This window comes from Poecilia reticulata, linkage group LG2 (assembly GCF_000633615.1).
Source record: "Poecilia reticulata strain Guanapo linkage group LG2, Guppy_female_1.0+MT, whole genome shotgun sequence".
NCBI lineage: Eukaryota > Metazoa > Chordata > Actinopteri > Cyprinodontiformes > Poeciliidae > Poecilia > Poecilia reticulata.
Window position 1 is genome coordinate 37,264,617 of NC_024332.1, and position 27,584 is coordinate 37,292,200.

The 27,584-nt window shown below is 37.1% G+C and overlaps 2 protein-coding genes across 4 annotated transcripts in view; both read right to left on the reverse strand.

Annotated features, from left to right (window-relative positions):
* Positions 1–2,295: 2,295 nt before the first annotated feature.
* Positions 2,296–15,625, reverse strand: gmppaa (GDP-mannose pyrophosphorylase Aa). 3 transcript variants are annotated; one of them, XM_017303752.1, is made up of 13 exons: positions 15,483–15,625; positions 14,163–14,260; positions 13,429–13,532; positions 13,053–13,245; positions 12,897–12,956; positions 12,663–12,793; positions 12,501–12,515; positions 9,189–9,323; positions 8,933–9,030; positions 8,801–8,847; positions 7,816–7,908; positions 7,094–7,262; positions 2,296–3,135 (listed from the first exon to the last, which is right to left on the reverse strand). In XM_017303752.1, exons 1-13 carry the CDS (start codon positions 15,520–15,522, stop codon positions 3,125–3,127), a joined length of 1,194 nt encoding a protein of 397 aa, XP_017159241.1. In that variant the 5' UTR covers positions 15,523–15,625; the 3' UTR covers positions 2,296–3,124. The 3 variants fall into 3 exon arrangements, with proteins under 3 accessions (XP_017159241.1, XP_008401416.1, XP_008401421.1); XM_008403194.2 differs by lacking the exon at positions 2,296–3,135 and adding an exon at positions 5,879–6,113 and having other exon boundaries at positions 15,483–15,623; XM_008403199.2 differs by lacking the exons at positions 2,296–3,135; positions 12,501–12,515 and adding an exon at positions 5,879–6,113 and having other exon boundaries at positions 15,483–15,623.
* A 3,399-nt stretch (positions 15,626–19,024) lies between these two features.
* pnkd (PNKD metallo-beta-lactamase domain containing) overlaps positions 19,025–27,584 on the reverse strand; it is a 10,273-nt gene continuing 1,713 nt past the window's right edge. The window contains exons 5-9 of the mRNA XM_008403183.2: positions 27,391–27,483; positions 26,922–27,085; positions 25,218–25,304; positions 24,141–24,256; positions 19,025–21,463 (exon numbers count right to left, since the gene is read on the reverse strand). Coding sequence (XP_008401405.1) covers positions 21,287–21,463; positions 24,141–24,256; positions 25,218–25,304; positions 26,922–27,085; positions 27,391–27,483 — 637 coding nt within the window. The 3' untranslated portion in view covers positions 19,025–21,286. The remainder of the gene's footprint in view (positions 21,464–24,140; positions 24,257–25,217; positions 25,305–26,921; positions 27,086–27,390; positions 27,484–27,584) is intronic.

A 27,584-nucleotide genomic window follows, 5' to 3' on the forward strand; every position in this document is an offset into this window, starting at 1 on the left:
ACAGCCAGCTTTGATGTGYGTTTGAGATCAATGTTCTGTTTAAAAACCCCGTTGGAACCAAATTTAAACAGTTTTACCCAAGCAGTCACCATCAAATCAAAGGAAATTGGTGGATGTTCAGACACAGTCCAGACACTTTCCAGTGCAGAAGTCACCGGTTGAATCATGGATTCAGTTAGGTGTAGAGACAATGATCYCACACAAACATCAAATCCTGTTAAGGCAGAATAATATTAAGCTTCTGGAAAGGCCACATTGAAAATGATTGTCCTGTGCTTAACATGTCATCCTRWGTCAGGAAATCCGCTGATTCAGAAAAGCACCATGAAATCTGATGATAAGTATCAGGAACTTGTTAATGGCTCCAAAAAGCAGGTTTTCTCTGCAGCTTGTGATCCAYCACAAGGCTGTGTGTTGTTCTGTATTTGAACCAGAATGGATTAAACAAAACATGTTTTTTTCACATTTATTAAAGAGAAGCAATTACATGATCAAAATWAATGTGAAGCTTTTAATRGGTACATGTGAAAATCTTTGCTTCTTTTATGCACAGTCAAAATCGCCTTTTTCTTAATTCTGCTGTGATTAATTGCATTAATCTTGTTTACTTTTGCCTTAGTCAAAAATATCCTCCTTTTTCTTTAAATCTCAACTCCATTTTGTTATTATCCTTCAGGACGGAGCTGCGATCCTTTTCCATTTGTAAAAATGGAAGAAAATTTCAATATAAACTCTACAATAAAACAAATTATAAGCACATCTGTTAAGAAGCTTATTARAACATTYTGTGTAAGCAGGAATAATAAAAATAGCCACGTTTTTGTTGGAGGAGTTGTGGGCGGACACATTTTTCTGCCTGGGTTTTTCATTTCAGACTTGTGTGTGTGTGTGTGTGTGTGTGTGTGTGATCCTCTGCTAAAGAGATGTTTGACCAAAAACAGGGGAGTTTATGCAGGTTTAGTCTGCTGAGCAGTGGAACTAAGATGTGTTCAGAGCTCAGATTCTGGCTTGGCTCTGGTTCTTTACGTTACAGTTGCCAAAGTATACAGAGAGAAAAACAGACAGTGGAGTTAAAATAMATTTTTCTCTTCTGTAACTAATGCCAGAGTCCAGTAAAAACAATTGGTTTTAGCAGTTCACCTTCAGGAAGACGTCATATTGTTGCTATCTAAAGCTGTGAGGACCACAAACACTAGTAGGCAGAAATTTGAACGTATGTCAGAGTATCTTGATTCAGTTATTATACCTCTCAGACTGAAGAAAGAGTTTATTTGAACATGCTAAAGCAAATCTTTTCATTTTCCACCTTCAGCAGCAGCAACTGCCTTCATGCGTTTAAGATAAMAGGGRATGAATCCTTTRTATCAAAATTTTTGCTCTGCTGAATTGTTTTAATTGCGTTTCGAGCATGAATGGACAGCTTAAGCTCATGGTTGAGAATCTCAATCAGATGCAAGGCTGGACTTTGACTAGGTCACTCAAAAACCTAAATTTTGGGTTTTGTTGAGCCGTCCAGAGACCGATTTGATATTCAGCACATGTAAAGACACTCCAGACTATCATGCTACCAACATCCTATTTCCCTGTTCGGATGATTTTCTTCTTTGGAAATCAATAGTTGGTGAGTTTAATGCCAGATATACAAGATATGCAAGGAGGCAAACCTTCTGCTCTTGGCTCAATATTTTCCAAAAGGTTTCGGGGAGTATCAAGATGTTTTGAGATGAGTCTGTTATTTTTCACCAGTTGTTGTCGTATTGAAACCCTGCCATGGATTCCCTTTGACCTTCACTAACAGTGAGCTAAACAGACACAAGTGAGGCCTGCAGTGCTTTAGACGTCTTTCTGAGCYATTTTCTGAAATCCAATGTGCCCTTGAGGTGATAGTAGGAGGCTGACCTCTCCTGATAAGGGTCACCATTATTTCATGTTTTYRCCGTTTTGTTGTTCACTGGAGTTCCAGGAAAGACATTTYCAATGTGTTCTTGAATTTCGAGTTTGCAGAGGCCAGTTTCATTTATGTTATCATTACCATTACCATTTTATAACCAAGGTTTATTGATRAACATGCTTAGTGAAGGCTGGCCCGTGTTCTTAACCAGCTGAACTTCTATAGCTAAAACTGATGAWAATGTAAAGCTTATTCTGATTGCCGTTGTACGGATAGTGAAGGCGCCTMCAGCTCTTTAAAAAATGAAGAGCCCACTGCACTGAACCTCATTAAAAACCTCCTGGTTATTCCACCAAATATTGATTTCTGAACTCTTTCTGAGTTAAAACATTAGTATTGTTGTTTTCTTTGCATTATTTGAGGTCTGAAAGCACTGCGTCTTTTTCGTTATTTTGACCATTTCTCATTTTCTGCAAATACTGTAAATTCTAGATTTTTGCTTGCATTATCAGACACATGTTGTCAGTAGGCCATAAGAACAATGTTCAGTTCACTCAAACAAAGTAAAATCAGAGAAACTGATAATTTAAAGTGGTCTCTTAATTTGTTTCTCCTGAACACAAAAGATTCAGCCTTGGACTAGACCGATGGAGGACGGCGGCCCTGTCAGCTCAGTCTGGTTTTGTTTTTGGATGATATGGTTTGTGTGCATCACTATGGAGAACACAAGATGACACCGGGGTGCATCAAGAGAAGAAAGTCAGGTAGTAAAGTCTGATCCATGGAGGCTCATTCAAGTCCCAATGGGTGAGAAGCTTTTTGAAATCATATCTCTTCAGTTTGAAGGTGCATTGCATTCATCAAAGACAGTAATTTTCTTTGCCTTCCTCCACAACTGCTGGGTAGAAACAAATGTCTATTTTCCACCTCTGTAAGGAACTGGCACGTTCAGATATTTCAGAGGACAGTTTAACAAAAGATTATCTTTAGCCGGTGATGCATGGCAGTCCGGTGTTATTTCTCTGTACCATATGAAGCTGAGCAGTGCGAAATGTCGGCTTCTATTTGACAGCTCATTTGTCACTCCTGTAGGCTTTTGTGAGTCATCATCCTTATCAGCCGCTCTGTATCCAGACAGGAACCCTCCACCTGTCCTCTCGAGTGGAAGCATCCCTGGACCTTTGCCTGCAGCCAGTTGTACGTTCACCTCCTGAGCTGTAGTCTAGCACACACTCACAYGGCGCCTGGAAGCAAGTAAAAAGAGGTGCTGAATTTATCTTTCCACCATCATCCCAAGCAGACATGTCTGTCTGCTGAACTCACAAACATCTCCGTTTTTGTTTGGGGATTTTTTTTAAAGTCAGCCATGAAAGCATGTCTGTTCACCATGTTCATGTTTCTTATGACCTGAAATTTATTTTATGTAATAGACTGACATAAATCGGAGCATAATTGAGAAACGAGAGGATAAGGAAACACCTGCCAGTTGTCTGAACTCAGTAAATTCAAGGTCACAAGCAGAAGTGTTTCCGTCTGCAGCAGCCATAGRCAGGGAGGTTGGGGACGTCATGAGGTAAGATATTACAAACATCCCAGCAAAAACACAKGAAGGCCAGGATTTAAACCTTCACGGTGTCAACAGCTACATCAAGATGCAGTCTAGAATAAATGTTTTTTGRCAAATTTATTATAAACAGAACTCTGACAAGTCGGCCTTACATTTGTATTTAAGACTCACAAAGTCAACATTCTTATTACTTTCTGGGTTTATGTCTCTACAAGTTTTGCATATTGAGAATTATGTAGATTTTTGCTCATTATTCTTTGCAAAAWTTWWTWARSYYMRRWTWWWWYSRRRRKYYKKKRAAARKYYTTYMRKTYMMMAAWWWWWWWWWWTTTTTMWYYWWYMAARAAATGACAGATCYTGCAAATGGTTTATACATTTATTAATCACTTAAATTATACTTATTGACAAAATCTGAAGAATATGCAGCAACCTACATGAAGGAATACATATGACAAGATGTATAAACTCTGATGTGTTTTATGTTTCATGTATCAAGRTTGAGTGTCCAGATAAATCATAGTTTGTATTAAAATAAAGTGAACAGATATTTTTATGGGTTAATTTTGCCCAGTTAGACATTTGTCAGGYTGCTGTTATGGTAAGGGTCTTGAACTGACTACTTTTCATTGCGTAACAAATGAAGTTATGATGCAACTAAAGTTGGTCATAATGTGTCCATTTTAATAAATTAAAACGTTGTTGAAAATGACATTTACCTCACTAATTCAACAAGTGAAACATCGATACACCTATGAAACAGAGTGACACATTTAAAGTGCTGCTATGATTACGATTTATTGATTACAGTGAATAGAAACCAGAAATAAAGTTGATCAGAAAATGAGAACATCACATAGGACCAAAACTAAATAGATTTTTAACAAAAAAAAAATCTTTTTAGTTACTACACCATGGGTTTTTAACCTTGACAAGCCGAAAACCCATTTTTACCTCCATTCTGGGTAAATAAAACTAGCTTAGAGCTGCAAATGTTAACTTTAAAAACACAGTATAATTTTTAATAAATATCTACCAAAGAAAAATAGTTAAAGAACCTTTTTACCTTTAATAAAATAACTTTTGCAAAAAAGGATGGATACATATTTCTATGTGATGTTGAGATTTGTGAAAAATAGTTTTTAAAAGAAGAAAAAAAACCACATAACTAAAAATTCAATGATGCAATTATTCCATAAAATTCAGAATAAATCACTAAAAGCTGAGTTTGTCATTACATATTTTAAAACATTTGTTGGTTCAAAGTTATAAGTAGCCACTGTTGAAGGTTTAAAGAACATTTTGCAGCTTTATGGCCAYAAGTTGCAGACMTCTGACCTTCATTATCATGTAACAGTTAGTAGCTCACATTTGAAACAAATTACAGAAATTCACRCCCATTTTGATAATTTTTAACTTCGAGATCCACCYGCATTATTCCTGTTTGGATGCAGACATTTCCATCAGAAGATTGCAAAACAATCAGTTGTAAAATATATAAAAATSTATTTCTTTTTGCCAATTACAAAAGTGAATACAATTTTAATAAGGAATTATTGATTGAAGAGAAAGTTTGCAAAAACCAAAGAAATGCTGTAAAATATATTTTAAGAATCTCATTCTGCAACAAGGAAAAACTGACAATTGTCCTGCTTTTTCCCCATCACAGATAATTGCTCTATATTTGTATTTTCATCAAACTTCATGTGTAAATAGTAAATTCCACAATTGTGGGGAAGTCTAATTTTTAATTTTGCCTCTAACGTTTAAGTTTCATCTGCGCTGATGAGATTCCTACAAACTGCAGAAAACAGAGAGCCAATTCAGAAGAACAAACCTCAAATCAACACAGGAAAATACTGTACATTAACAGACATGATTAAATCATTACGCAGCTGCAGCAGCACCAAAATCTTCATCTCTAATAGAGACTCTCGTTGCACTAATTTGAACAAAACTGCTGAAGTGATCACGAGAGCTCAAGGGCTTAATAAGTAAATGTTAAAGAAGCTGGAGGAATAATTTGGAGCATCTTCTCCAGTGATTGCCAAGGCACTGTTTAAGTATGCAGAGGTGGAGCAAGTCCACATTTAGAAAAGCGATGCTACTTGATTGCAGCGCAAGTCTTAAATCCTGCTGATTTATTTTGATGGTAGTCAATTTCACGAGTCTAACAAGGAAGCCACTAAAAGCTTTCAATCAATGTTTTGGAAAAAAGTGATTGCATTAAATTCCCAGAGGTTTTGTTTTATTATTTTAAAGAATTACTCCTCACATTTAGGTTGACAAGTGAAAATTGCCAAGAGAAGAAAGAGCATAAAAGAATATATATTGAATTGGCTGGCATGACATTATTCAAGGTAAATGGAGATGCATGTGGCTGTCCAGTGTTGCGTAAATTCTTAAGAAAAAATATATAAACGTATTTTTCAAAAACAGTTTAATGAAGGCTTTTCATATCCATCTTAAACATCTTATGTACAGTAACTCTCCATCAGAGCCGGGCTTGGCCAGCAGCAGCCTTTCAGTGTCGACGGGAACAGAAGTGAAGCAGATACTAAAGGATGATTTGGTTTTTGAAGCCGCGGTTCAGATCTTTGTGTGGGAGCACAATCGAGTTCAGTATGATCACCTCAGAAGGAATGGTCACGTTGCAACCTGAGGAGAAAGAAAAGCTTTAAATCCTGTGCAGAAAACAAAAACATTACACATCACACTGACTCATCATTACCCCAGTGATGAGTCAGTGTGATAAGAGAAATTTAAATTGGATGCAGTCCTTAAAAAGTTCTGGCCTTTGCTCTATTAAAAACGACTCACCATTAATGTGCAGTGCACATCTTGTCACATGACCACACATTCAATTTAACTTATTGGGATTTTCTGATTTTGTGTCTCTGGACTTGACTTGTCATCAGTCCTAAAGGTAGTTAAAAATATATTTTTAATCTGCTTTTTAGTAATTTCTTTTGGGATTTTATGCACTATTGCCTATAATGAAGCCTTTTGTAATTTCTAGATCTTGAAAAATGCTTTCTAAATAAAGTTTTACTCACTTCCTCAGGTTGCGTTCCCACTGCAGCCTGAAGTGACTATGTTGCTCCAGTTGGACGACAACTTCAAGATCGTAAGCTAAGCTCCACCGTTAGCCTCCACGGAACCGTTAGCCTCCACGTTTACTTCCACAAACACTGAGCACTTCTTCTTTTTACGGCGGTTGGCAAAACACTGAGAACGCTGACGCTATTGCGCCCTCTACTGCGCATGCGGGACACCTTCAGGCCGTTTGCAGTTCACAGTGGAGATCATATACATGTTGCCTATATTTGGAAAAAAATCCGACTTGACAAAAAATCGGAATTGGGTCACTTCGAGCTGCAGTGTGAACGCAGCCATGCAGACCAACAGAACGTTGTGAAGGAGAAGCTAAACGATGAGCGGTTTTCAAAAATAAACATTTGACGAAAGCGTTTTTTCCTACAGCCCAATTTACTCTGACAAACTGAAATAAAATCTGAGGCAACCAGCCTTTAGAGATTACACCTAGTTAGGAAGCAGAGTCCTCCACTTCATTTGTGTCTGGGACAGGTAGTAAATGTCATATCTTGTCATAAACACAGAGATTCAGTGAGGCTTACCAAGAATAGTTATAGAAGGTGTGAGTTTTCCATCTCTGAAGAGCGTCTCGCTGTCAATCTTTGCAAATGGATCATTTGGGTTTGGGTCACTGGGAGTTCCTTCTACTCTTGCCCACTTGCCTATGGTACTATCCCATCCCACAATGCTGTTCAAAACACAGCACTGATCCTGATAAAGAGCAAATGAGATCATAAAATAGACGCAACAAGGTAACAATCATTTGTAATCAAGAATTAATTAACAGCTGATTGTACTCTGACTAAAACATCGATGGATTTCAGATATCCAGTGAAATAACATTGAGATATCCAGCAGGGAGCGTTTATTTAGAGGAATACATCAACTAAGAATCTGGCCTTCTATGCATTATGCAATGAAAACCAATAAATCTCCAGTGGAATAAATCCAGTTTAAATGTCCCCCGGTCTTCACAGGAGACATGGGATTAAATTACAGCAGCCTGAAAATCGTTAACCATGACATCTTTGTGCCAGGCAGTGGCAACAATATTTTTGGAGACAGATGAGGGTGATGATATACTTTAGGGATGTCAGATGCGAAGGATGGATAATGTTGGCATTAAAAATATAAAGACAGTCTCATCTTTAGCTCTAAGTTCACCTTAATATTAAGCAACATTTAGCATTTATACTGAGTAAGAAAACATTACATTGAAAAAAGAACACATTTTCACTTGAGTTCAGTGCACAGAATGGCTTACCTGTAGGTTTGCACCATGAAGAATGATTGATTCTCGAACTCTGACCCCGGCGCCGATGGTAACACCAGTTCCAATTGAGACGTTGGGACCTAACTGCAAAAATAAATACAAAAGCAAATAAATAAATAAAAAAGAAATAAAGAAGAACCCAAACTCGTCACAACAAGGTACATGGCAGGGTAACATTTCAACAGTTCATTGCACAACTATGGTAAAAGTTTACACATTATCTCAGAGGCAGACAGAATCATGAGGAAAACGTAGGCAGCTGACAAAAAGGAAAATAATCTAGACTTTTATAGACATATCTGCAAATAAATTCAAATGCAACAACTGTTGCCTAATATATTTCATGTGTGATGAACTTGCATTTTACATACTAAGGTAATATTTAGTCAGCTGGACAGCAGCAGATGCTCCCCACAGATACTAGTAGCATTGCTCAAAATAATATAGAATAACAAATAAATAAATGATTTAACATTATTACTGTTTTTAGACTAAACATACAAAAAAAGACAAGAATTTGCACATATTTCATTTGTTGACAATTGTTTACAGACACATAATATAAAGTTTCAGCTGCCAGTGAGGCACGTTGGAGTTTATTTATGTGTAGTTGCACTGACTGTTACCAGTAGAGGACAATGAGGAAGCCCTCAACAACAATCAAAGTTACTCATGTGACTTTTTGGGAAAACAAACTGGTCACCTCTGACCTCTGACCTCGATCAAGCGAACCACGATCGCATTGCTTTTAAAAACAAGTCTAACAAGTGAGATTTTGAAAGAAACTTAGCAGATGAAGCCAACTTGTAGCAATAAGCAACAATCACCTACCAGAAGGTTTTAGTCCAATAAGTGTTAGAAATGCATGCAATAGTAAAGTAGAGGGATGACTAAGTCTGCCTCTGCTGTGTTTCATGTCTTCTTGGCTACTGTTACATTTTAACAGAGATATTGTGTTTCTATTTAGAGTTCTTACCACAGCAGTGGGATCAATATTGGCTGTGGGATGAATATAGACATTACCTGGGCAGAAGGAAAGTGAGTGTGAGTTGACGTGTACAGGTCAATATTTTTTGGGGTGGATGTACAGCAAGTTTATAAGTGGTACCAGTTATTTTGGGTCCTCCCTCTTTATTAGGAGCCAGTCTTTCAGAGTGAGTTGTGTGATATTGATTGAGGTACAATCGACTGGCATAAATCGCAGACCTGTGAAACGGAACAAAAATAGTTTGACAGCAAACAAAAGCAGAAACAAATCAGATTCTCGTCTGAATGAGTCACGGCTGAGTGGGCTGCCAGATTTGCCGTGACAACGGTAAAGATCACGACGTCTGTGATGCGGCAGGTAAAAATGCTTCACTCACCCTGCAGACTTAATCTGGCTCCAGAAGCTGAGGGTTTTGTAGACGTAGAGTTTGCCCTGTCCGGCCAGGGCAGTAAATATGTCCTGCTCCAGCCTGATGGCTTCTGCTCTCTGCCAGCCGTTGGTCGGCTCCTCTCTGCACCAAACAGATCGTCAGAATGAGGCCGAGAACTTCAAAAGTTTAGGTATCAATCAATAAAAGACTTTATGAAGCTTAGGGATAATGTGGGCATTTGGGCTAAAGGCAGTTTTTTTGCCCTTCCCACTCAAGTGTTTTCTTTTTTAATTTCTTCTGCACAAGCTACTTAAAATAAATTAATGGTACAGTTTTCAAGGTGTGCCCACACAAAAACAGAATGTTTCCAAAACAATCGCTGCATTTGAATTTTCTAAAAACCTTAAATAAACATGGCATTATGTCATTAAAGGTCTTCATGAAAATTAAAGGAATTGACCTAAAACTGTGACAGTAACTGTGACAAGCATGCATGTTGTGATATAAAGCAATCGCTAAAAAGCAAAGGAGACGTGAAGCATGCAGTGTAAAGCTTTGGGTTGTGTGCTGGAACACATTACAGTGGCATCAGTTTCCAGGAACCGATGTGTTGACAACAATTTAAGAAGAAGATGTCACTCTAAACTCAATTCAGGAAAAAATAACCTAACAATTAGTCCAACTGAACTGTTCAATATACATACATATTATCAGTATGCACAAAGGTTTAGGTTGAAATTACCCGATAATGCTTTTTATTTATTTATTTTTTTTTAGAAATATTGTTTTTTAATCAACCACAGTTTACACATTTTTTAATACAAAGCATGCTTTAAAATGTTGTTTTACTCTTTTCACCATGCAAAACGAATGCTGGACAAAAGGCGGCCATTTTTAGAGAAATGAAAACATGAAACTCTTCACCTGTTTTAAGTGAAGCAAATGCTAAAGATTTTGAGAGTCCTGTTTATTTTATTATGTAATGTGGTAAAATTGCACATTTTTGAATCAATATGCTTTGAAACTATTGTTATATAAATTGTGTTATAAATGTTATTTTTATGATATGGACCCCACATTGTCATGGCAACAGTGAATAGAGATCCAAATAAACAAACAAATCCAGCTGCAGGTTGTAYAGGAACTTCAATTATATTGTTATATTCAAATGCTTAAAACAAAAAACATATCTTATCCACTTCTAAGACATAACCTGTATACAAAAAAAACAATCCATTAACAAAATTATCGAGTTTTTCTTAAATTATTTTAAGATTTTGTTGTACAAAATCTTTATTGACGAGAATCAAACAGACAATCAGAGAAAAGGATCATGCTGCAAAGGTTTCAAGGTTAGGAATCAAACCTGCTATTAGCCTCGGTACATGGAGCACCTGCTCTACATCTACGTCATATATGCTGTCCCCAGAAACCCAGATACCTCCGAAAGAAGCTTTTCTTTAACAAATAACCCGCAGTTTAAGATGAGACACATAAAAGGCATGTAGACTCTGATGGCTTCAGTGGTGAAACCAAAGCTAATTACTCAGTGGTAACCCCTCCCAAAAAGAGTCTTAAAGAAGAGTTTACGTTCTCCATATTAATCAGGGTATCCAACTTGGTGCATTGTAAGACCGTAAAGATCAAACAGAGTCTTAAATATTGATGAAAAAGAATATTTTAAAGGATCAGACCCATAATCGAAGACTTACTAAGAGAAGGGTGGATGTGAGAAGAAGCAGAGCAATCCCTGAGAGACTGCAGTAAAGGCCTTCTCATTTCTATCAAGAATCTCTGATGTGCTCCAAAGTTTGCTGATTCAGCACCCGCTCCAGTTAAGGTCCATTGATGTTAGCAGGTGAATTATTCATGGTGCGTTTTGTCTTTTCCTCAGATTTCCTAAATGTCCTTTGTGTACCATTGTGAGAGCAGTGTGGTGTTTAAGCATATGTAAGCAGCTGCAGGCATTTCATAAAGGACGGTAAAATGTTCAAAAGTTAAAGAGTAAAACAACAACAAAAAGTGGCAAACGGGATCAGTAACAAAGTTTCACCTACTCCGACTCCAACACTGTAAATATTATTCTAGACTAAACAAATGCACTCCAGGTCAATTTGCCCCTTTGCCAGTTCCTGTTTCCATTTTATACCTTTAAACCATTTTGTAAAACATGTTAAACCATGAGGTATAAGTTTATCTCTCTTGGTTGTTATAGATAAATAATGATAAAAAATACTAAAGTCCAGAATGTATGTAAAAGTATTCACACCATTTGACCTTTATTATATCGTTTCATTCAAGCCTTTGAAGTAGGGCTGAAACGATTAATCGATTAATCGTCAACTAATTTAGTAATCGATTGTAAACAGGAGAATACAAACTCAAAAAAGGCCATTTGCTGAAAGAACATCTTATTCAGAGCAGTAAATAAGCCAAAATTGTATGAATTATATCTACGTTTTGCATTTAGGATAAAAACAACTTTGTGGAACAGCTTTATCTTCACCCGGTTCAGTTTCACTGAGGAATGAGTTTTATTGAGTTTTCAGCACTAAATGTTTTCTTTTATTATTTTAAAAAAAGCTACTGAAATATTTATTTGCATACAAAAACAGTGTGGTTGTATGAAAAATCTGTACAATCTGATTGTTAGAAAAAATGGTAGAATACTTGATTACTAAAATCATCTGTCCCACTTTGAAGTTCACATGACATTTTTGGTCATTCCTCTTGACTAAACACCTAAACAGGAAGGAAAATATCACATTTTCCAAGGTTCTGCCAGTGATTCTGAAGCTAAGGAGACAGTTTAGGAGGTCTAGATAAAAATGGGTGTTCACACTAAGGCTGTTGGGGGATCACACACCTTACAACTGCACCAGCTGAAGGATCACAGACTACCGGATTTTTCAGGCCAACTAAAGCCAACTAACTGAATGTATCAAAGTGTTGCGACGGCAACCGTTTGAAGGAAGAAACAAACATACCAGCAGGTGGTGGAGACAGAATATCCAGACAAATCCAGGAGAGTTTGTTATTTAGAAAAAAAAAATCTATTCGACTCATGGATTCTTTTCAACAAAAAATATATTAGATTTCTACTTCTCTGATTTGAAGTAAATTACTCAAAAGGAAAATAAAGGGCCACCTTATAAACAAAAGTCTCAACAGCAAACACAAAGCATTCTTTAGAAAACGGTGCTTTAGGCAAGCATTCACACAGAAACCATTGTTATCGCAGCTTTTTGTGGATTAAAGCTCGCCACATACTCCAGTTGTTCTAAAGTCACAGCACACAGCCTAAACATACCAACTTACCCATCGTACGGATAGCTGACGATTGGATAAGGAAACAGAAAACATGGCGTGGAAGGGAAGAAATGGAAAAAAGTGAACAAATGAAGAGGATAAAAGAAATGAGAAGATGGTATTCACATGCAGCCTCAGACCCTCATGAAAGAGAAAAGTGCTGCAACTTACAGCAACATGTCCTGCTGGTTCTTCTGAAAGACGGCGCCGATGTGCTGGAAGATCTCTGGGTTAAACAGGTAAATGCCACAGTTGATAATATCGCTCACAAATGTGCTGGGCTTTTCCACATAATGCAGAACCTGAACAAAAAAAACACACAAAAAATTAAAGCCTCATTTTCAGAGTCTCTCAGTTTAAACACKGATGAATGGCCAGGTGGACCAGATAAGGGGCAGTGAATACCTCATTTGTTTGCTCGTTCTCCACGATGCAACCATAATTCATGGACTGCTTCCTGTTTGCCTGAGAGTCGAGAAGTTTTCACATTAAGAGTCTAACAGAAAAGTTTTAATAACAGTGAGCAAAACAACAGCGGCCCGCTAATCATAAAAATCTCACCGTTGTCCCTAGAATAACAAAACTGCTTGGCTCTCCGTGCTCTTTCTGGAAGTTGAGCATCTCTGTGAGAGGAAACGCTGAGCAAACATCAGCATTCAGAACAAAGAAAGCCTCTGGACTGCCAGACAGGATCTGATCTCTGAAGTGATAAATGCCCCCTCCAGTGCCCAGGGCTGCAAACTCCTGTAAATACCTGCAGTGCAGAGTGGAGAACAAAGAGATAGCTGTAATTGTTTGGCAATGTTGGTGCATTAGAGCTGTAAAGTTYCTCCTTTCCCATAGATTTAAATAACAAAAGATGATAAGCATGTTTTAAAGAAAAAAWTKTTTTTTTCTGCATTTCTCTAATGACGAAAACAAAAACTCTCTTGTTCACCTGATGGACATTTTGAACTCCTGCTGCGCATTAAACAGGAATCGGTTCAGTTCTTCATTTGGCTGATAAAAGCCGATGAGCAAAATCTCCTTCAGGTTTGGTACCTAAAAAAATAATTTGAAAGAAAACAAAGACTGTCAAAAGAAACATCCAGATAATTATGGATAAAGAGTTTTCCCTACCAACATGCTCAATTGGTAAAKAAAGGTTTAAATTCAAAGGTATAACAATTTGTCTGTGACTTGAATTAAATAACTCTAGAMTAAAATAAAAGATGGATAATTTTAAGGCTCAACAAACCTCGTTGACAAAGTGGAGTTGGGTCAGAAAAGGAAAGATGTAGTCAGTTTTTGCATCACTTTGTAAAGTTATGTAACAACGTACAGGTTTTAACCAATAGTCTGAGGATACAGGACCCAAAAGAACAATTTAAAACCTAAATGACTAAAACCAATTAAAGTCAGTGAGTAAAAATGCAGATAATTTAACAGATGAATAATTGCACCATTAAGCTATCACCATTATCTACAATGTTTAGAAATAATTATTTCACTATTATTAGTAGTTGGTGTACTACTGRTCAGTGCCAAAAGAATATAATTTCAKGTTGCATTGCAGTGCGCATATATGYAATTTATYGGGCTCTCAAAATTGAGAGAATTCACAAATTCTAGTTTATTGAGATGAAACTGTACATCTATACACAACCTGGGACTGATGAGAGAGGCACTCACTTTGACACACGCCTCAATGTGGTGCTGAAGCATGGGGACACCAGCCACTGGGAACAATGGTTTGGGAACTTCGAAAGACAATGGTCTGAAYCTTGTCCCTGAAAAGCAAAAACAAAAAAAAAAAGCACCAGATCACGTTTAACAACACATTTTTAAAATATCGCTATCTGGTACAACACTGGACCGATTTGAGTCTTATCTAAAAAACAGATACTTATTTGTGACAACAGGTAACTTTTCATCTGAGCTAACATAAATCCCATCAGGGGTACCCCAAGGTTCCATCTTGGCGTCTCTCTTATTTAATATTTATATGCTCCCACTTTCTCAAATTACAGTAAGTAATAAGAACAGCTATCATAAATACACAGATGATACCAAGCTCTACTTTACGATGTCACCATTTGAACCCTTACCAGCACTGAACAGATGCACAGAAAGAAAGGAGAAAAAAAGTCAGTGTGTAAAAAAGTGACAGTTTCARCTGTTTTCAGATGAAACTGAAGTCGTTACTTTTGGACCTAAAGAGGAACAATATAGAGTCAGCATAAATATATATGGAGTCTGTGAGTACACAGATTCGGTTGTTATAACTAGAAATGAGCGATCAGGTGTGAAATCTGGTTGTACTGATGGAGTCAGACCTGAACATTTATAGACACAAAGACAGTTACAAAGTTGGCCTTCCATCACCTGAAGAACATCTCCAGGATTAAAGCACTAATGTCCCAACATGATTTTGAAAACGTCACCCATGTGTTTATCTTTATTCACATTGATCACTGCAATAGTGTCTTCACCAGTCTGCCTAAAAGGTCAATCAGACATCTGCAGCTGATCCAGAACGATGCGTYTCTTCCTCACTACGATTAGAAAGTTCACATCATCAGCTGTGCATTTCTTTTTATAACTACACAGYATTTATGTTGAAATGTTGCCCTTTAATTCTTTATTGAGCTTTTATATATTTCTGTTTCTGAGTGAATCTACATACACTGCCTGACATATTTCTGCTATTGCACAGAAATGTCCCCATTGTGGGAGAATATAGGATATATTTATTCCATTATAATGGAAAAATAAATCTTGTACAAGTATAACTTCAAAAGAGTTTCTCCTTCAGCTTTAAATAGGTTGAGAGCATAGACGTGTGGACATTAGACATTTTTAAAAGATGTCTTGATTTGTGTYTTCGGATTAAGCCACGTCAGTCACATAAACAAGCTCAGCCAGTTTGTTAGCATTAGCAGCTTAGCTTCCCTTCAATAACACCAAGACCACCGACTATGGAGACCGGACAGGATGCAGGTGGATTCTCACCTTTTTGGGGACCTCCGATTAAAATGACCGCCTTCAGCATGTTGACTGAGGAGCTGTATTGTGCCAGAACACCTGCCTGATGTCAACCTGTAACAGCTGGCTGCTCGCTTCCGCATCCACGTACTACTTGTGACGTTACGAGATTACCGTGAAAACCCGGGGCGGAGTATGTTACAGGACGGGATTTAAGAGGCGTTGTTCGGTTTCTAAACTTGAAATCTTAAAAATATCTTAAGATTTAGTAAAACAAAAAAAGAATTTGAACGGTTGTTACTTTAAATGTTTGTATATAAAGCCGACCATTGGCAAATCTCAAATGTCAAGATGGAATCATTTATTAGTTTTTTTTGTTGCAAAACATGCAGAAATGAATACAAATAATCAAAAAATCAACATGTAATATTATTTTACACAACAAAACCACACTTACAGCCTAAATATGAATGAACCTTGACTGTAGAAATTTTTTGTGCCTTTCTTTAGGGCCAGATTTGTGGCTTGCCCAACTGTCCTGTTACAGCTTCTCTCATCTGAATTGTGGATGTCTGCAGCTCCTACAATTTCTCTATTAATGCTCTTCTTGCCTGTTGGTTAGGTGAACGACAAAGTCTTCATAGGTTGGCAAATGTTATATACTGTTTCCATTTAGAGAAAGTGCTCAGAGAAATGCTTTAAGGTTGGGATGTTGTTTTACAACCTAAACTTGCTGAAAATGTCCCCATGTTTTTAATYCTGACGTGTCTGGTGTGTTTCTTGGCATTCAGCATTCACTCTGCAAAACAAATAGATTTTTTAAAATTCCCATCTGAAACTCACTTTTTCTGTTGGGTTTTAGTTTGACTTCAATTTATGTCCAATCAGCTTCTTTATGCTCTTTTATCATTTAATTTTATTGTATTTACTAAACTAATTGCAGACATTTTTCTTTGAACAGGGTGACATATTTTGAAGTTTGCAGATGAAACAGTTACAATTATATAATATGTGGTGTATCAGTTCTTACTTCAAACTAAATTTCATCAAAACCAACAATTTCAGAAAGTAAAGTTCAGATTTTAGAAAAAGTCCAGTCCACCGCCTTTAGATCTCATTAAAGGAGAATCAGTGGAGCAACTTATTAGTAAGAGAGAAATAAAGGATGAAGCAAACGGTAAAAGCGTTTCGCAAAATTATTGGTACCAAATTATTTGATTTAACAGAAAGATTTTTAAAGAGAGTCACATAAAAGGCGACATCTACCAGACCCTTGATTTCACACTTAATGATGAATTTGAGGCCTTACATCTGGAAAGATATTCAGAAAGCCTAAAGACCAACACATGGATCAATTTTAATTCATTATTCCATTATTTAGTTAAATTAAATGTTTGAGTGTGATTATTTTGATATTTTAGCCTGATCTTAGTTGTAGATATTTCTGTCTGAATTTCATTTTATTTCAATCCAATTCACTGGAAAATACGTTATTAATCCCAAAGCAAAATTAAATGTATTAACTCATATTATTCAGCATAACACATAGTGATTGTATTTGTGTTTTTTTGAAATGTTTTTCACAAGGGTGCAAGGGACATTTTCCAAAAACTAAGTAATACTGATTCTATGGAAGCCCATTTCCACCATGAAAGAAAAAATAAGACCAACAGGAAGTCATAATTTCGACTTTCGAAGTCATAAATTTGACTTTGAAAGTTATAATTATGAGATTCAAAGTCATAATTTCGACTTTCAAAGTCACAATTATGAGAAAGTCGAAACTATGACTTCCTGTTGGTCTTTTATTTTTTCTTTCATGGCGGAAATGGGCTTCCATATGATTCTGATAGTCCAACATTTTGGTCAGCCTTGTTGCTTTTCATTACCTTGAAACACAAAAAGGCAGAAAACATTAAGATATGCACATCAGCCACTACATTAAAAACCAAGCTTTTAAATCAATTCAAGACAAAAATAGTTCAAGGTATTCACACTTTTGTAAGCACTTTTAATAGAACAAAAACAGAGCAAAACAAAAGCTACGGTATGTTGTTATGATGTGATTATGTTCAGTGTAACCAGACTCCCATAAATGAGACACACAACCTGGCAACGATACAACGTGTGAGTACGTGATCCCAGATTTTGGCGTAACATTTCATGACAACGCTCTGTCACCTGAAACTTCAGCTCAGCGTCTTGTTTCTCAGAGTATCTTTGGCACCAACACAAAGTAGGTTAAGTTGTTATTTAAGAGTTATTGCAGAAAGCAAAATAACTCAGCTGTCAGTTTGAAAGACTCATAAAGACAGCAAATAGTGTGCAGTCATCTCTAATGGAGGAGTCTGCTTTCATTCCTCCTCATTAAAACATGACCTGAAGTAAAACAGTCTCCTGAGTGGTGGTGTTCAGAACTCAAACATATGCAAATAAGGTGCGAGTTTTCATCAAACAAAATTCAATAACATTTCAGTCACCAAGAGGTGAAGGTGCTCTGGTGTAGGCATCCGTTGCAGGAGAGGCAGAGGAATGTGACGCACTTTCAAACTATCTAAAGTTTAAAGGTTTATTTTATTTGCCTGCTTCTCCGCCTAACAGATTGTTTTCTTTTATAGCGCTTCTAAACAATGTTTTTTTTATAGGTTGCTACAGTTTTGGACAGTTTTAATCAAGATACAAACTGTGAATAAATACTAAGTTCTTAACATTCAGTTCCAGTGGTTCTGCCTGTTATTGAAGACTAATAACAGGCAGACTAATAACTGATCCAGTTATTTTGGTGATTTTGGTTCTGAAAGATGGCAGATCAAAGCTTTGTCTAAACTTTTCCCATCATATTTCTTATTACCTGTCAGATTAATGAAGGGATTCGAGTAAAAMCGAAGCCATAAACCCATTTCCYTTAAATTCTGAGACTGATAAACTCACCCAAAATATTTTCAACATTTATTCCCTCATTAAAGAACATCTTTATATTCTRTAGCAGTAGACTAGAACTAGAACTAGAACGGCATCTTCATAATCTAAATTTCACTTTGATTAAAAAGGAATTGCATATATWAGTTTAATTAATAGTTCCTCTATCTTTAACTGAAGTATTTATTTTAGTGTTTTAATTCAAATGTAATGATTACTGTTCAGGGAATAGGACGATGCATTGCCCTTTTATTTTTCATACGTTTTGAGGYYGTTATTGGTTTATGAACCATAAARATATTTTGTGGCAAACTCAAGCGGTACATGACTACAACAATGCACAGCTTAAAACATTAAATTCTCTGAGCATTGCAGCATAAATGAAGACATKRAGAAAAGTTTATATTTGATTTTWGTTCATGAATTATTGACATAAACTGCCACTGTTAAGAGATACTTTTATATATACACTGCTGTTTCTACAGGCTCAGATGTATTAAGTTCAGCATTTCTTGTATTGTACRTGAGGGATAAAATGACAAAAATCTATTTATTTTCAAACCAATAAATCATAATGAACATCTTATAATTGACAAACATATCTAATTGGAGAACCAGAAAACTCRGATAAAAAATAAAACACAAACAAAAAGWGGCAATAAAAATATTTATTGAACATTTCTCACAGATATTGATTTGATAGTTTCACACTGTTGTGCCAACAGGGATGTTGCTCCTAAGTAAACCTAGGATGTCAGCTCTTGTCTCAGCATAATTTATCCCCTTAAGGTGTTTCATATTTAGGGTGCAGTGGTCATGAAAGCCAAAGATCCGTACACAGCTTTGTTTMTKGTTGAGATTGGATCAGATAACAGACAACAGTTACATTTCTTTTTAAAGAAAATGCAGTGGTTTTGCTTCGACTCACTTTAAACATAAAATAATCCTCACAAAGAAAGGCAGAAATATAAAATCAGCCCAAGCAGTGATAGGTCCCCAAAGTAGCAGACAAAGTCACTTTAACATGAGAAAAATAAAATAAAATAAAAATAACATTCAAAAATGTTTGGTTTGACTTATTTGGCCTCAAAATCATACAAATCAACATTCAGTACAGAACTGAATATCGTCTAATGCTTAAGTACAGCATAACTCAACAATTCAATGGCAACAGTTATTCAAGTGGTGTTACAGTAGGTGGTGCTGTTCAAGAGCCATCAACAGAGGTGTTTATRTTAGCTGGTTAAAATCAAGAAACCTAGTCTTTAACTTGTGCATTATTATTATCATCAGTCATTCCTGCATTGGTTTGGTGTGGAGTGCTTCAGGTCGTAGCTTAATCAACCTGAAAGCGATAAAAGCTTATATCAATCCTCTTCTGTATAAGTGGTCAATATATATTTTTTTATATGACTTCATACAACCACACATTAAATCTGTACCGCAAAGGTTCAGTACCAAAAYYTTTACCATTTCACCCTTATTTTTTAATATAAATAAGTTTGGTCTCTACAGTTTTAAACTGGTAAAGCATTCCTTCAGTCGATACAGTGAAGATTCATCTTTCAAAGAGAAACACTGATCACCATAAAGTTTTTGTTTTTAACTCACCTGGAACATTTAGCTGCAAAACATGTTTGTTTTAACACAAGTCTTCATATTAAATGCAGACTCARCTCTACATGCTGCCGTACAAAACGTTCCCTTCAAAAACAGTTCAGTGGGGTGACAGGATTTAGATCACAATACCTTCACATATTTTTGTTCACATTCGTAAAGTGAAGCATTTTAAGATCTAAAATATTACTTCTGTTTTTTGTGAGAAAAGTWAAAGTATTTTAGTGTTTTTCCTGCAGTTAACAGCAATCAGAGTAACGGGAGGTCAGACGATGAAGGTGGGGAATTTGTGTAGTCAAGATCCAACACGAGGACTCAAGTGTTTAAAAGTGAAATCACCAGAAAGTTTCAGAAGAACTGAGCACATGCTACCACATGCTCCGCATTTATTGCCACCCCTGGCAAAAATATATACAAAACCTGAAAACTGCAGCTCTTTAACTCCGTCGCCTCTCGTGTCCTCGTCCAGCTTATAGTTTATCCCATTTGTCACAGTTTCTTTGTGCTTCTCTACACTGGGAGGTTTCTGATTCYCGTCTACTGCAGATAAGACACTGACAACTTGTAAATATTTCACACATCCCCTTCTAAAAAACTAAAAAACAAGCTTCCAATGTGGACACAGCTGAAGAGCAAAAAGAAAATATTCGTTGATGAGCACACACTAAAAACGTTTTGCAAGGAAATAGTGGTTTTCCATTTGGCTCAAATCAAACTGTAGAAAAATCCAGACTGTTGCTATAAAAGGGAAAAAATACCAACAAAAAAAAACCCATCATTGGATTTGGTAAATTAAATTCACCATTACTTTTGAAGTTTACATAAAAAAAAACACACACACTTATTCCCAAAATTTTAAGTCAGAGAAACAAACTGCTCTTTAGCTGGACTGCTAAACAAGGCCTGTAACGGAAACTTGTGTATCTTATTATTATTATTATTATTAGCAAAAAATCCTAAGAGTTTTAACTATTTAACAATTCAGAAAGCTAAACTACTTAAAGCACCCATAACAGAAACCTGACTGTACCTACTTGTAAAATGACAAAGAATTATTCCTGAAGGTCTTCACTACGTGTGTTATTATGATACGATAAGATGAACGTGCAATTCTCTAAACAGGAACAAATTTATCACTAAACTACAATCCTGGAGAGAGAAAGTAGGACTACCATGTTACGATTAAATAATAAAGGTGAACTTCCTGTTGGTCACAGATTCAGCTCAAAACGTCTTAATGCCCATTCATAAAGTTTCGAACCACAAATGCTGGTTTGTCCGTTACGTCCTCTGCCTTACTGCCTCCTGTTGAAGAGGTCTTTTTGCTTCCGTAGCTCCTCTAAGACCCGCGCCCTGAACTGGGTCCAGTCTTCGTCCAGGAGCTGCTGGACGCCCAGAGCCTGATGGAGCTCTGCAGAGTGGCTGCGCAGGAAAGGGTTGTACTGCTTCTCCTCCCCGATGGTGGAGGGGCTCTAAAAGTGAAGTGCATGACAAAAACAATCCCATCTCAGAAAGCTCCATTCACTTTGTTCTCTTTTTGGCAGAAAGGAAATGTGTGCAGCAAAGGATTTCTGCAGCTGAAAATTAGCTCAGATTTACATTTGTGGATGTCTGACCCAGTTTGAATACTGCTTTGTGTATTCATACGTTTCTGCAGCTGAAATCTTTGGACCCCGAAGTGACTTAAATATGTAGCTGCAGAACATGTATCCAGGGTATTAAAAATATTTCTGAATTATCATTATTTACCAGAATTCATTCAGCTTTACTGTAACTCCTAGCCAAAGTATTCATAAGGATTTTGTAAAGGCAGAGCCAAACTTTGTGCATCTAGAGTCCTTTGGTGCCCCTTAATTAAATCCAATGCAATTCAGCAAATATGTGGAGGAATGTGTCAAGGAAGCTGCTCAAAGGCTATGATGAATAAATCTTTGTAATGGGTAAATATTATGATCTCTAGAGGTAGACACAAATCAAAATATTTGATGCAATGGAAGTGAAAATTGTGTTCCAAAATGCAAATCTTTAAAAAACATGTACAGGGTGGGCCATAAGTTTCCGTACATAAGAGAATGTAAAATGTGTATTTCTGTTATATTTCAGATACCCAAGAAGATGCGTTTGACAAAAGAGCAAAGAACTGAAATTGTACTGATGGCTGGATGGGGAAGCAGTCGCATGGTTGCACGAAACTTTAACAGAAAACATGGAGCGAGCATCACAACGAGCATCACACACGACACTGTGGCAAAAACTTATTTGCAAGTTTCAGAAAGCTGGAAATGTTGCAGATCAACCACGAAGTTGTCCAAGACGTGCAGCGATTACAGAGTCCCACAAAAATAAAAACAGTTGTCCAATATAAAATGTTTATTTTCTCTATATATGGAAACTTATGGCCCATCTATGCTCAACTTTGTGTTTGTCTGCCACATAAAATCCCTCAAAAATACAATAAAGTTTGCAGCTTTAAAGTGAGAAAAGCTATGAATACSTTTTACATGGCGAACATGCGACTACATGAACATCAGCCACAAACAGAAAACATGAGCAGAGCCTGAATCTCATTAGGCTGCTTCAGAGTCCTGGCGCTGTTCGTACTGGTTCACCATCACTCTGCCATGGCTTAGAGGACACATGGAGACACTGGAGTCTATGCTAATCTTATTAGCAACACCTGGCCTTTCCCTTCCATGAAAAGCCAAAACGCCTGTCTGAAGTCAGATGCGACTTTCTTTTCCAAAAGAAATTCCCGAATCAGGAGCCAGTAACACCTGGAACGGAAYAYGCTGCCATAAAGCTGCTCTGCTTTGGGATTAGAAATGAGTGAACACTGTCCTCTGATGCCRGGAASCAGCTGTAAAATAGTAGGGATTTTATTTCATGAACAGGAAAATAATGGGCCAATTAGCTTTCACACAATGTCACACCTAATTAAATGYGTTCACGCTTTTCTCCAGTAAGAACTGCCCACTGTGTTGAAAATATGATATAGAAAATCTTTCTATGCGCTGCCTCGTAAAAGTATTCATACAGCTTTATTTWTWTTTTTTTTGATACATTTCTGTAACATTACAACCAAAAACTAAAAAACATATATATATTGAGCTCTTATTTTATAATGCAAAGTAGTGCACAACAAAAAGGATTGTTTTCTAYATAGAAACATGAAAACTGTGGCATGCATTTGTCCTTTTACTCTGATCTAAAGGCTGGAACGATTCCTCCAATGATTCGAGTTCCTCGATTATTAAATTGATCTGGCTCAAAGCTTCGTTAAATTATGTTTCATCATGTCGCACACAGCGTTCCGGTCAGATYATCGTTTGTGTCGGGCAGGGCTCTCACTTCCGCGTATGAGTCGTTGCTAAATGCTAACTGCATAATGTCAAATTTTCCAGGTTTTTATTGTTTTTTTAGGGGACCAGAAGCGTTTTTGAATTGACTGGTGCGATGCTTGGAATACGACGGCGTTTCTCCTCCCAGAAAGAGAGAGAGGGAGAGAGACAGAGGGAGAGACAATTTTTTCCGATTACTCAATTAATCGTAACAATAATCGATAGAGTAGTCAAATAATAGAATATTCTTTTACAACAGATTTTCCCGCAATAAAATCCAGTTGTTGATTGGATTTTTACTGGAAGCGCTCCTCACAGATGTTTCCTTTTTGAGTCAATTTCCTGATTTGCATCTGATTGGTTGAGTTGTTTTCATCCACCTTGCCCACATTAGAGAAAAATGAAGCAATATGAAATGCAGGTGATCAAATACACAAAAGTTCAGGAGGTACAAACACTTTCGCAACATGCTGTATTCTGGAAAGGGAGGTTGACAAAACTCCGGGAGGTAAAAACTAATGGAACAGCCTCTGCAGTCATGTTGTATTGATAAGAGGTAAAAAGCAATCTAAATTCCAGGTAAGCCCTGAACTGAGAGCGTTTGCCCGGCTGCAGAGTGCATCACAGATGAAGCTCGACAGTAAGCCTGGTCTGTTAGGGGAGGAGGGTTGCAGGAGTGTGCAGACCAGGCTCTGACAGCATGTAAACTGTATGCGGCGATAAGCCTTGTTTCCCGGGTGCAGGACAACGCGAGTCCTTTCTGGGAAGGCGGGCTTGAGGAGCATAACAATGGCAAAAATGTCATTCTCACCGAACAAAGCTTCTGGCCTCGCTGCTGCAGCACCCACTGATATTTGTTCTCTCTGGCGGCGTTGCGTGGCTCGACCTCAGCAGCAAACAGCAGATTGTCCTCTGCATACTCATGACCTGCGGGGTCGTCAGAGGACAYGCGAAAAAAAACAAACAAAAAAAACTTACATCGCATATAAACGAGACTTAAAAGCTTTTGGCCGCCAGGGGATTGATGCTGGGCAGTAAGAGGAGGAAACGTTAAGCAAACAATCAGGAACCAGACGTTTACAGAGCTGTGAAGAACTATTTCCAACTTTTGGGATTTTTTGTGTTTTACTTTTTTACTGTCGAAGTTCATGGTTTCATTTAAAATGTGGTTATCAAATATCATTATTAAGGAATATGTGATAAAGTCCGAAACCTAAGAACTGACTGTTACCATGGTAACAGCAGCTGCTGTCGAGTCGTAACATGACTCGACAAAAAAAACAYACTTTTATCAAATCATACTTTAAATGGTTTACTGTTAAAAACAGGACAAACTGTGGCTCTTTGCTGCTTCACAAACACTTCTGAATGACAACATGAGGGAAATGAATGGATTAACTAAACAGTGTAACTATAATCTGATCGTTTTTCAGCCAAGAACTCAACACTTTTCTAGACTTCTCAACTCATTATGTATGTAGTTTTAAGGATGGACAGAAGGAAACAAAGAAAAAACTAAGACAAGAAAAGAAGGTGGGAAGAACACAAGGAAGGGCATGAGAAGAAAAGAAGGAAAGAAGAATGAAAGGCCACAAAAAAGGCAAGGAAAGAAAAGAACATGAGGAAAGAAGGAAAGAAAAAAAGGACACAAGGAAGGGCAAAAAAGGAAGGAAACGAAAGAAGGCCAKTAAGGACAATAAAAGGAAATAAAGTGTGGAAACAAATACATTTCTAAATATTTATCCAGACCTGGGAAAAGCTGAAATCAAATTSAAGACATTTCCAAACAGTTTATGACTTTACAGGAACTCTTGTTTCCATAGTTTACAATCTGAAGTTTGACAAAAAAAAAAGCTTTTCTGTCTGACAGTTGAAGCAGTTTACATACCGGGCCACAGTAAAGTATCGTCACTTAAGGAACCGACTGTGTCCAGAGAGGAGAGCATTGTTATGGCACTGCCCTCGAACATCCTCCCTGGAAACACCAAGTTCAAATCATCATGTTAGAGGAAATGCATGCAGATGTTTATCAAAAAAACAATAATAGGAATATCCTTTATTGTCCCTTAGAGGGAAAATTAACAAAAGCAAATGGTTTTACAACACCATAAGAAAAAAATACAATGATTAGGACAACCTGAAAAAAAAAAACCTAACAGGTAGAGCAAGTGACACCGTTCAAAAATGACAGTAAAGTATTTAGAAATACAAAATCAAAGCCTGCCATTTGCTTTTTTTTCACTTTTATTTCAACAGCCGGCCTGTTTCCAGTTGACCTGAGTTGTTGTGAAATTGATGTTTTTCAGCATTGCACAATCTCCCCTGTTTTCCTTTGACCCATGTCCTAACTTGTTTAATACAAGCTGAGGAAATAATGACGAGTATCACCCAAAGGCAAAAAGAAAACTAATAAAAGAGTGTGCAGGTGAAAAAAAATTAAAAAGCTTTGTCCCCAATTAAATGACAGTTTAAAAGTTTTCTTATAACTTCATGCTAATGAAGACTTTATATCTAAATATAGCATTGACTAACAATCTGGAATGTTTGATGTTGAAAAGATCCRTCTTGGTGTCATTTGCTCAAGGTTCATGGTCTAGTTAAAGTCTCAGTGTCGTTAACATTTGTACAGGAAACCGGTTGGTGTGCAAAAAGCATCTAACGGATGTTTTAAGGATTTGGAGATGCTAAGAAGTCTCTGTTTGCTGYAGTTTTCCCAACAGTGAGCTTTAGAGGTTTACTTTACCTCCATTCCCATCAAGCTCACTGTGTGTGAGAGCAGGACAAACGTGGGACCACTGGAGCCTTGTTAGTCACAGTTCCACTTGTTTTAAAGTTTTTAATTATTGCTCYGACTCTAGATATAAACAAGTTTAGACAAGCAGCTACTTTTTGTAGCCAACTTCTGACTTATAAAGACTAAATCGTGTCTTTTCCATTTCTGAAAGTGTCCAACAGAAATGTGATATTTGTGCCCCAGGGGAATGGCATGCCATGGACTACAAATTAAAAGTTTCAAGACACTCTGATGTAATTTACGTATACATTTTCAAAGAATTATTGGCTTGCCAGAGTTTTTCAAAACTTTACATTAATTTATGCAAAAAAAAAAAAGAAAAACAGAAAAAAAGAAACACAGTAAGGAAGAAGCGAGGACGGACACAAGTAGAGAAGAAAGGATTGAGGAACCCAAGGACTTGAGGGAGGTAGGAAGGATCTGAGGAAGGAGACAAGTAAATTAAGAAAAAAGGAAAAATAAGGAAAAAAAGGACCACAAGGAAATGAAGAAGGAAAGGAAGCAAGGACATAAGGGAGGGAGGAAAAACTGAAGGAAAACAGCATTTATGCAATGGGATAGGAAATAAAATCTGGAAAAACTATGTTTTTTCATACTCATCTTTACTTAAGCAGGTCTAGAAAATAATTTTTTTTTTTACTTTATTCAGTGCCAAAAAGTTTGTTAGAACAACTGCAAAGAATCTTCAACTCAAACCAAAAGATGATTAAAGATGATGAAAAAATAAATGTGAAGGCTTTGAACATCTTTAAACAGAAACCAACAAGCATTTATTTAAAAAAAAGATGTGCAACTAACCACATCCTGAGAGGAACACCAGATCCCCAGAGAAGAGGCTGCAGGGGGAACCGACTGCCGCGCCGTCCAGGAGGTAGATTATGTGGCCTACGGTGTGTCCAGGAGTGAACAGGGCCTTAAAGTGCAGCCGGCCCACATTGACTGTGTCTCTGTGTGAGAGTGGGCTGGGAACAATACAAATAAATCAAACTGATGTCCACCAAACTAATGCTGATCACCATTAACGTAATTAGAAAAAAGTAAAAGCCAGAAATAGAAAACAGGAAGTCATTCCTGTTGATGACTACGATTTAAAATCAACCCCCRCAAGATAAACAAGAACAGTTTTCCGCTGAGTGATAATTTACTGTGAAGTCAGCTGCTGCTGCTGCTGCTGTGAGCGCTGACGGAGGGAACAAGACACGACTCATTACAGTAAAAGGCAAGCTTTGAAAGTGTGTGTGCGCTGCCCGTGCACGCTGGGACTTACTGCGTCAGGCCAGGAATGTTATCAGCTGCGCTTCCGTACACATGACAGGCACTGTGAAGCCTTTTCAGACCTTTGTTGCCCCCGCTGTGGTCCCTGAAAACACAAGAGAAGATAAAGGCCTTTGGGAAACAGCCAGAACCGACACATCTGAAAACAGTTATTTCATTTAGATTCATTTTGTTGCTGAAAATAAG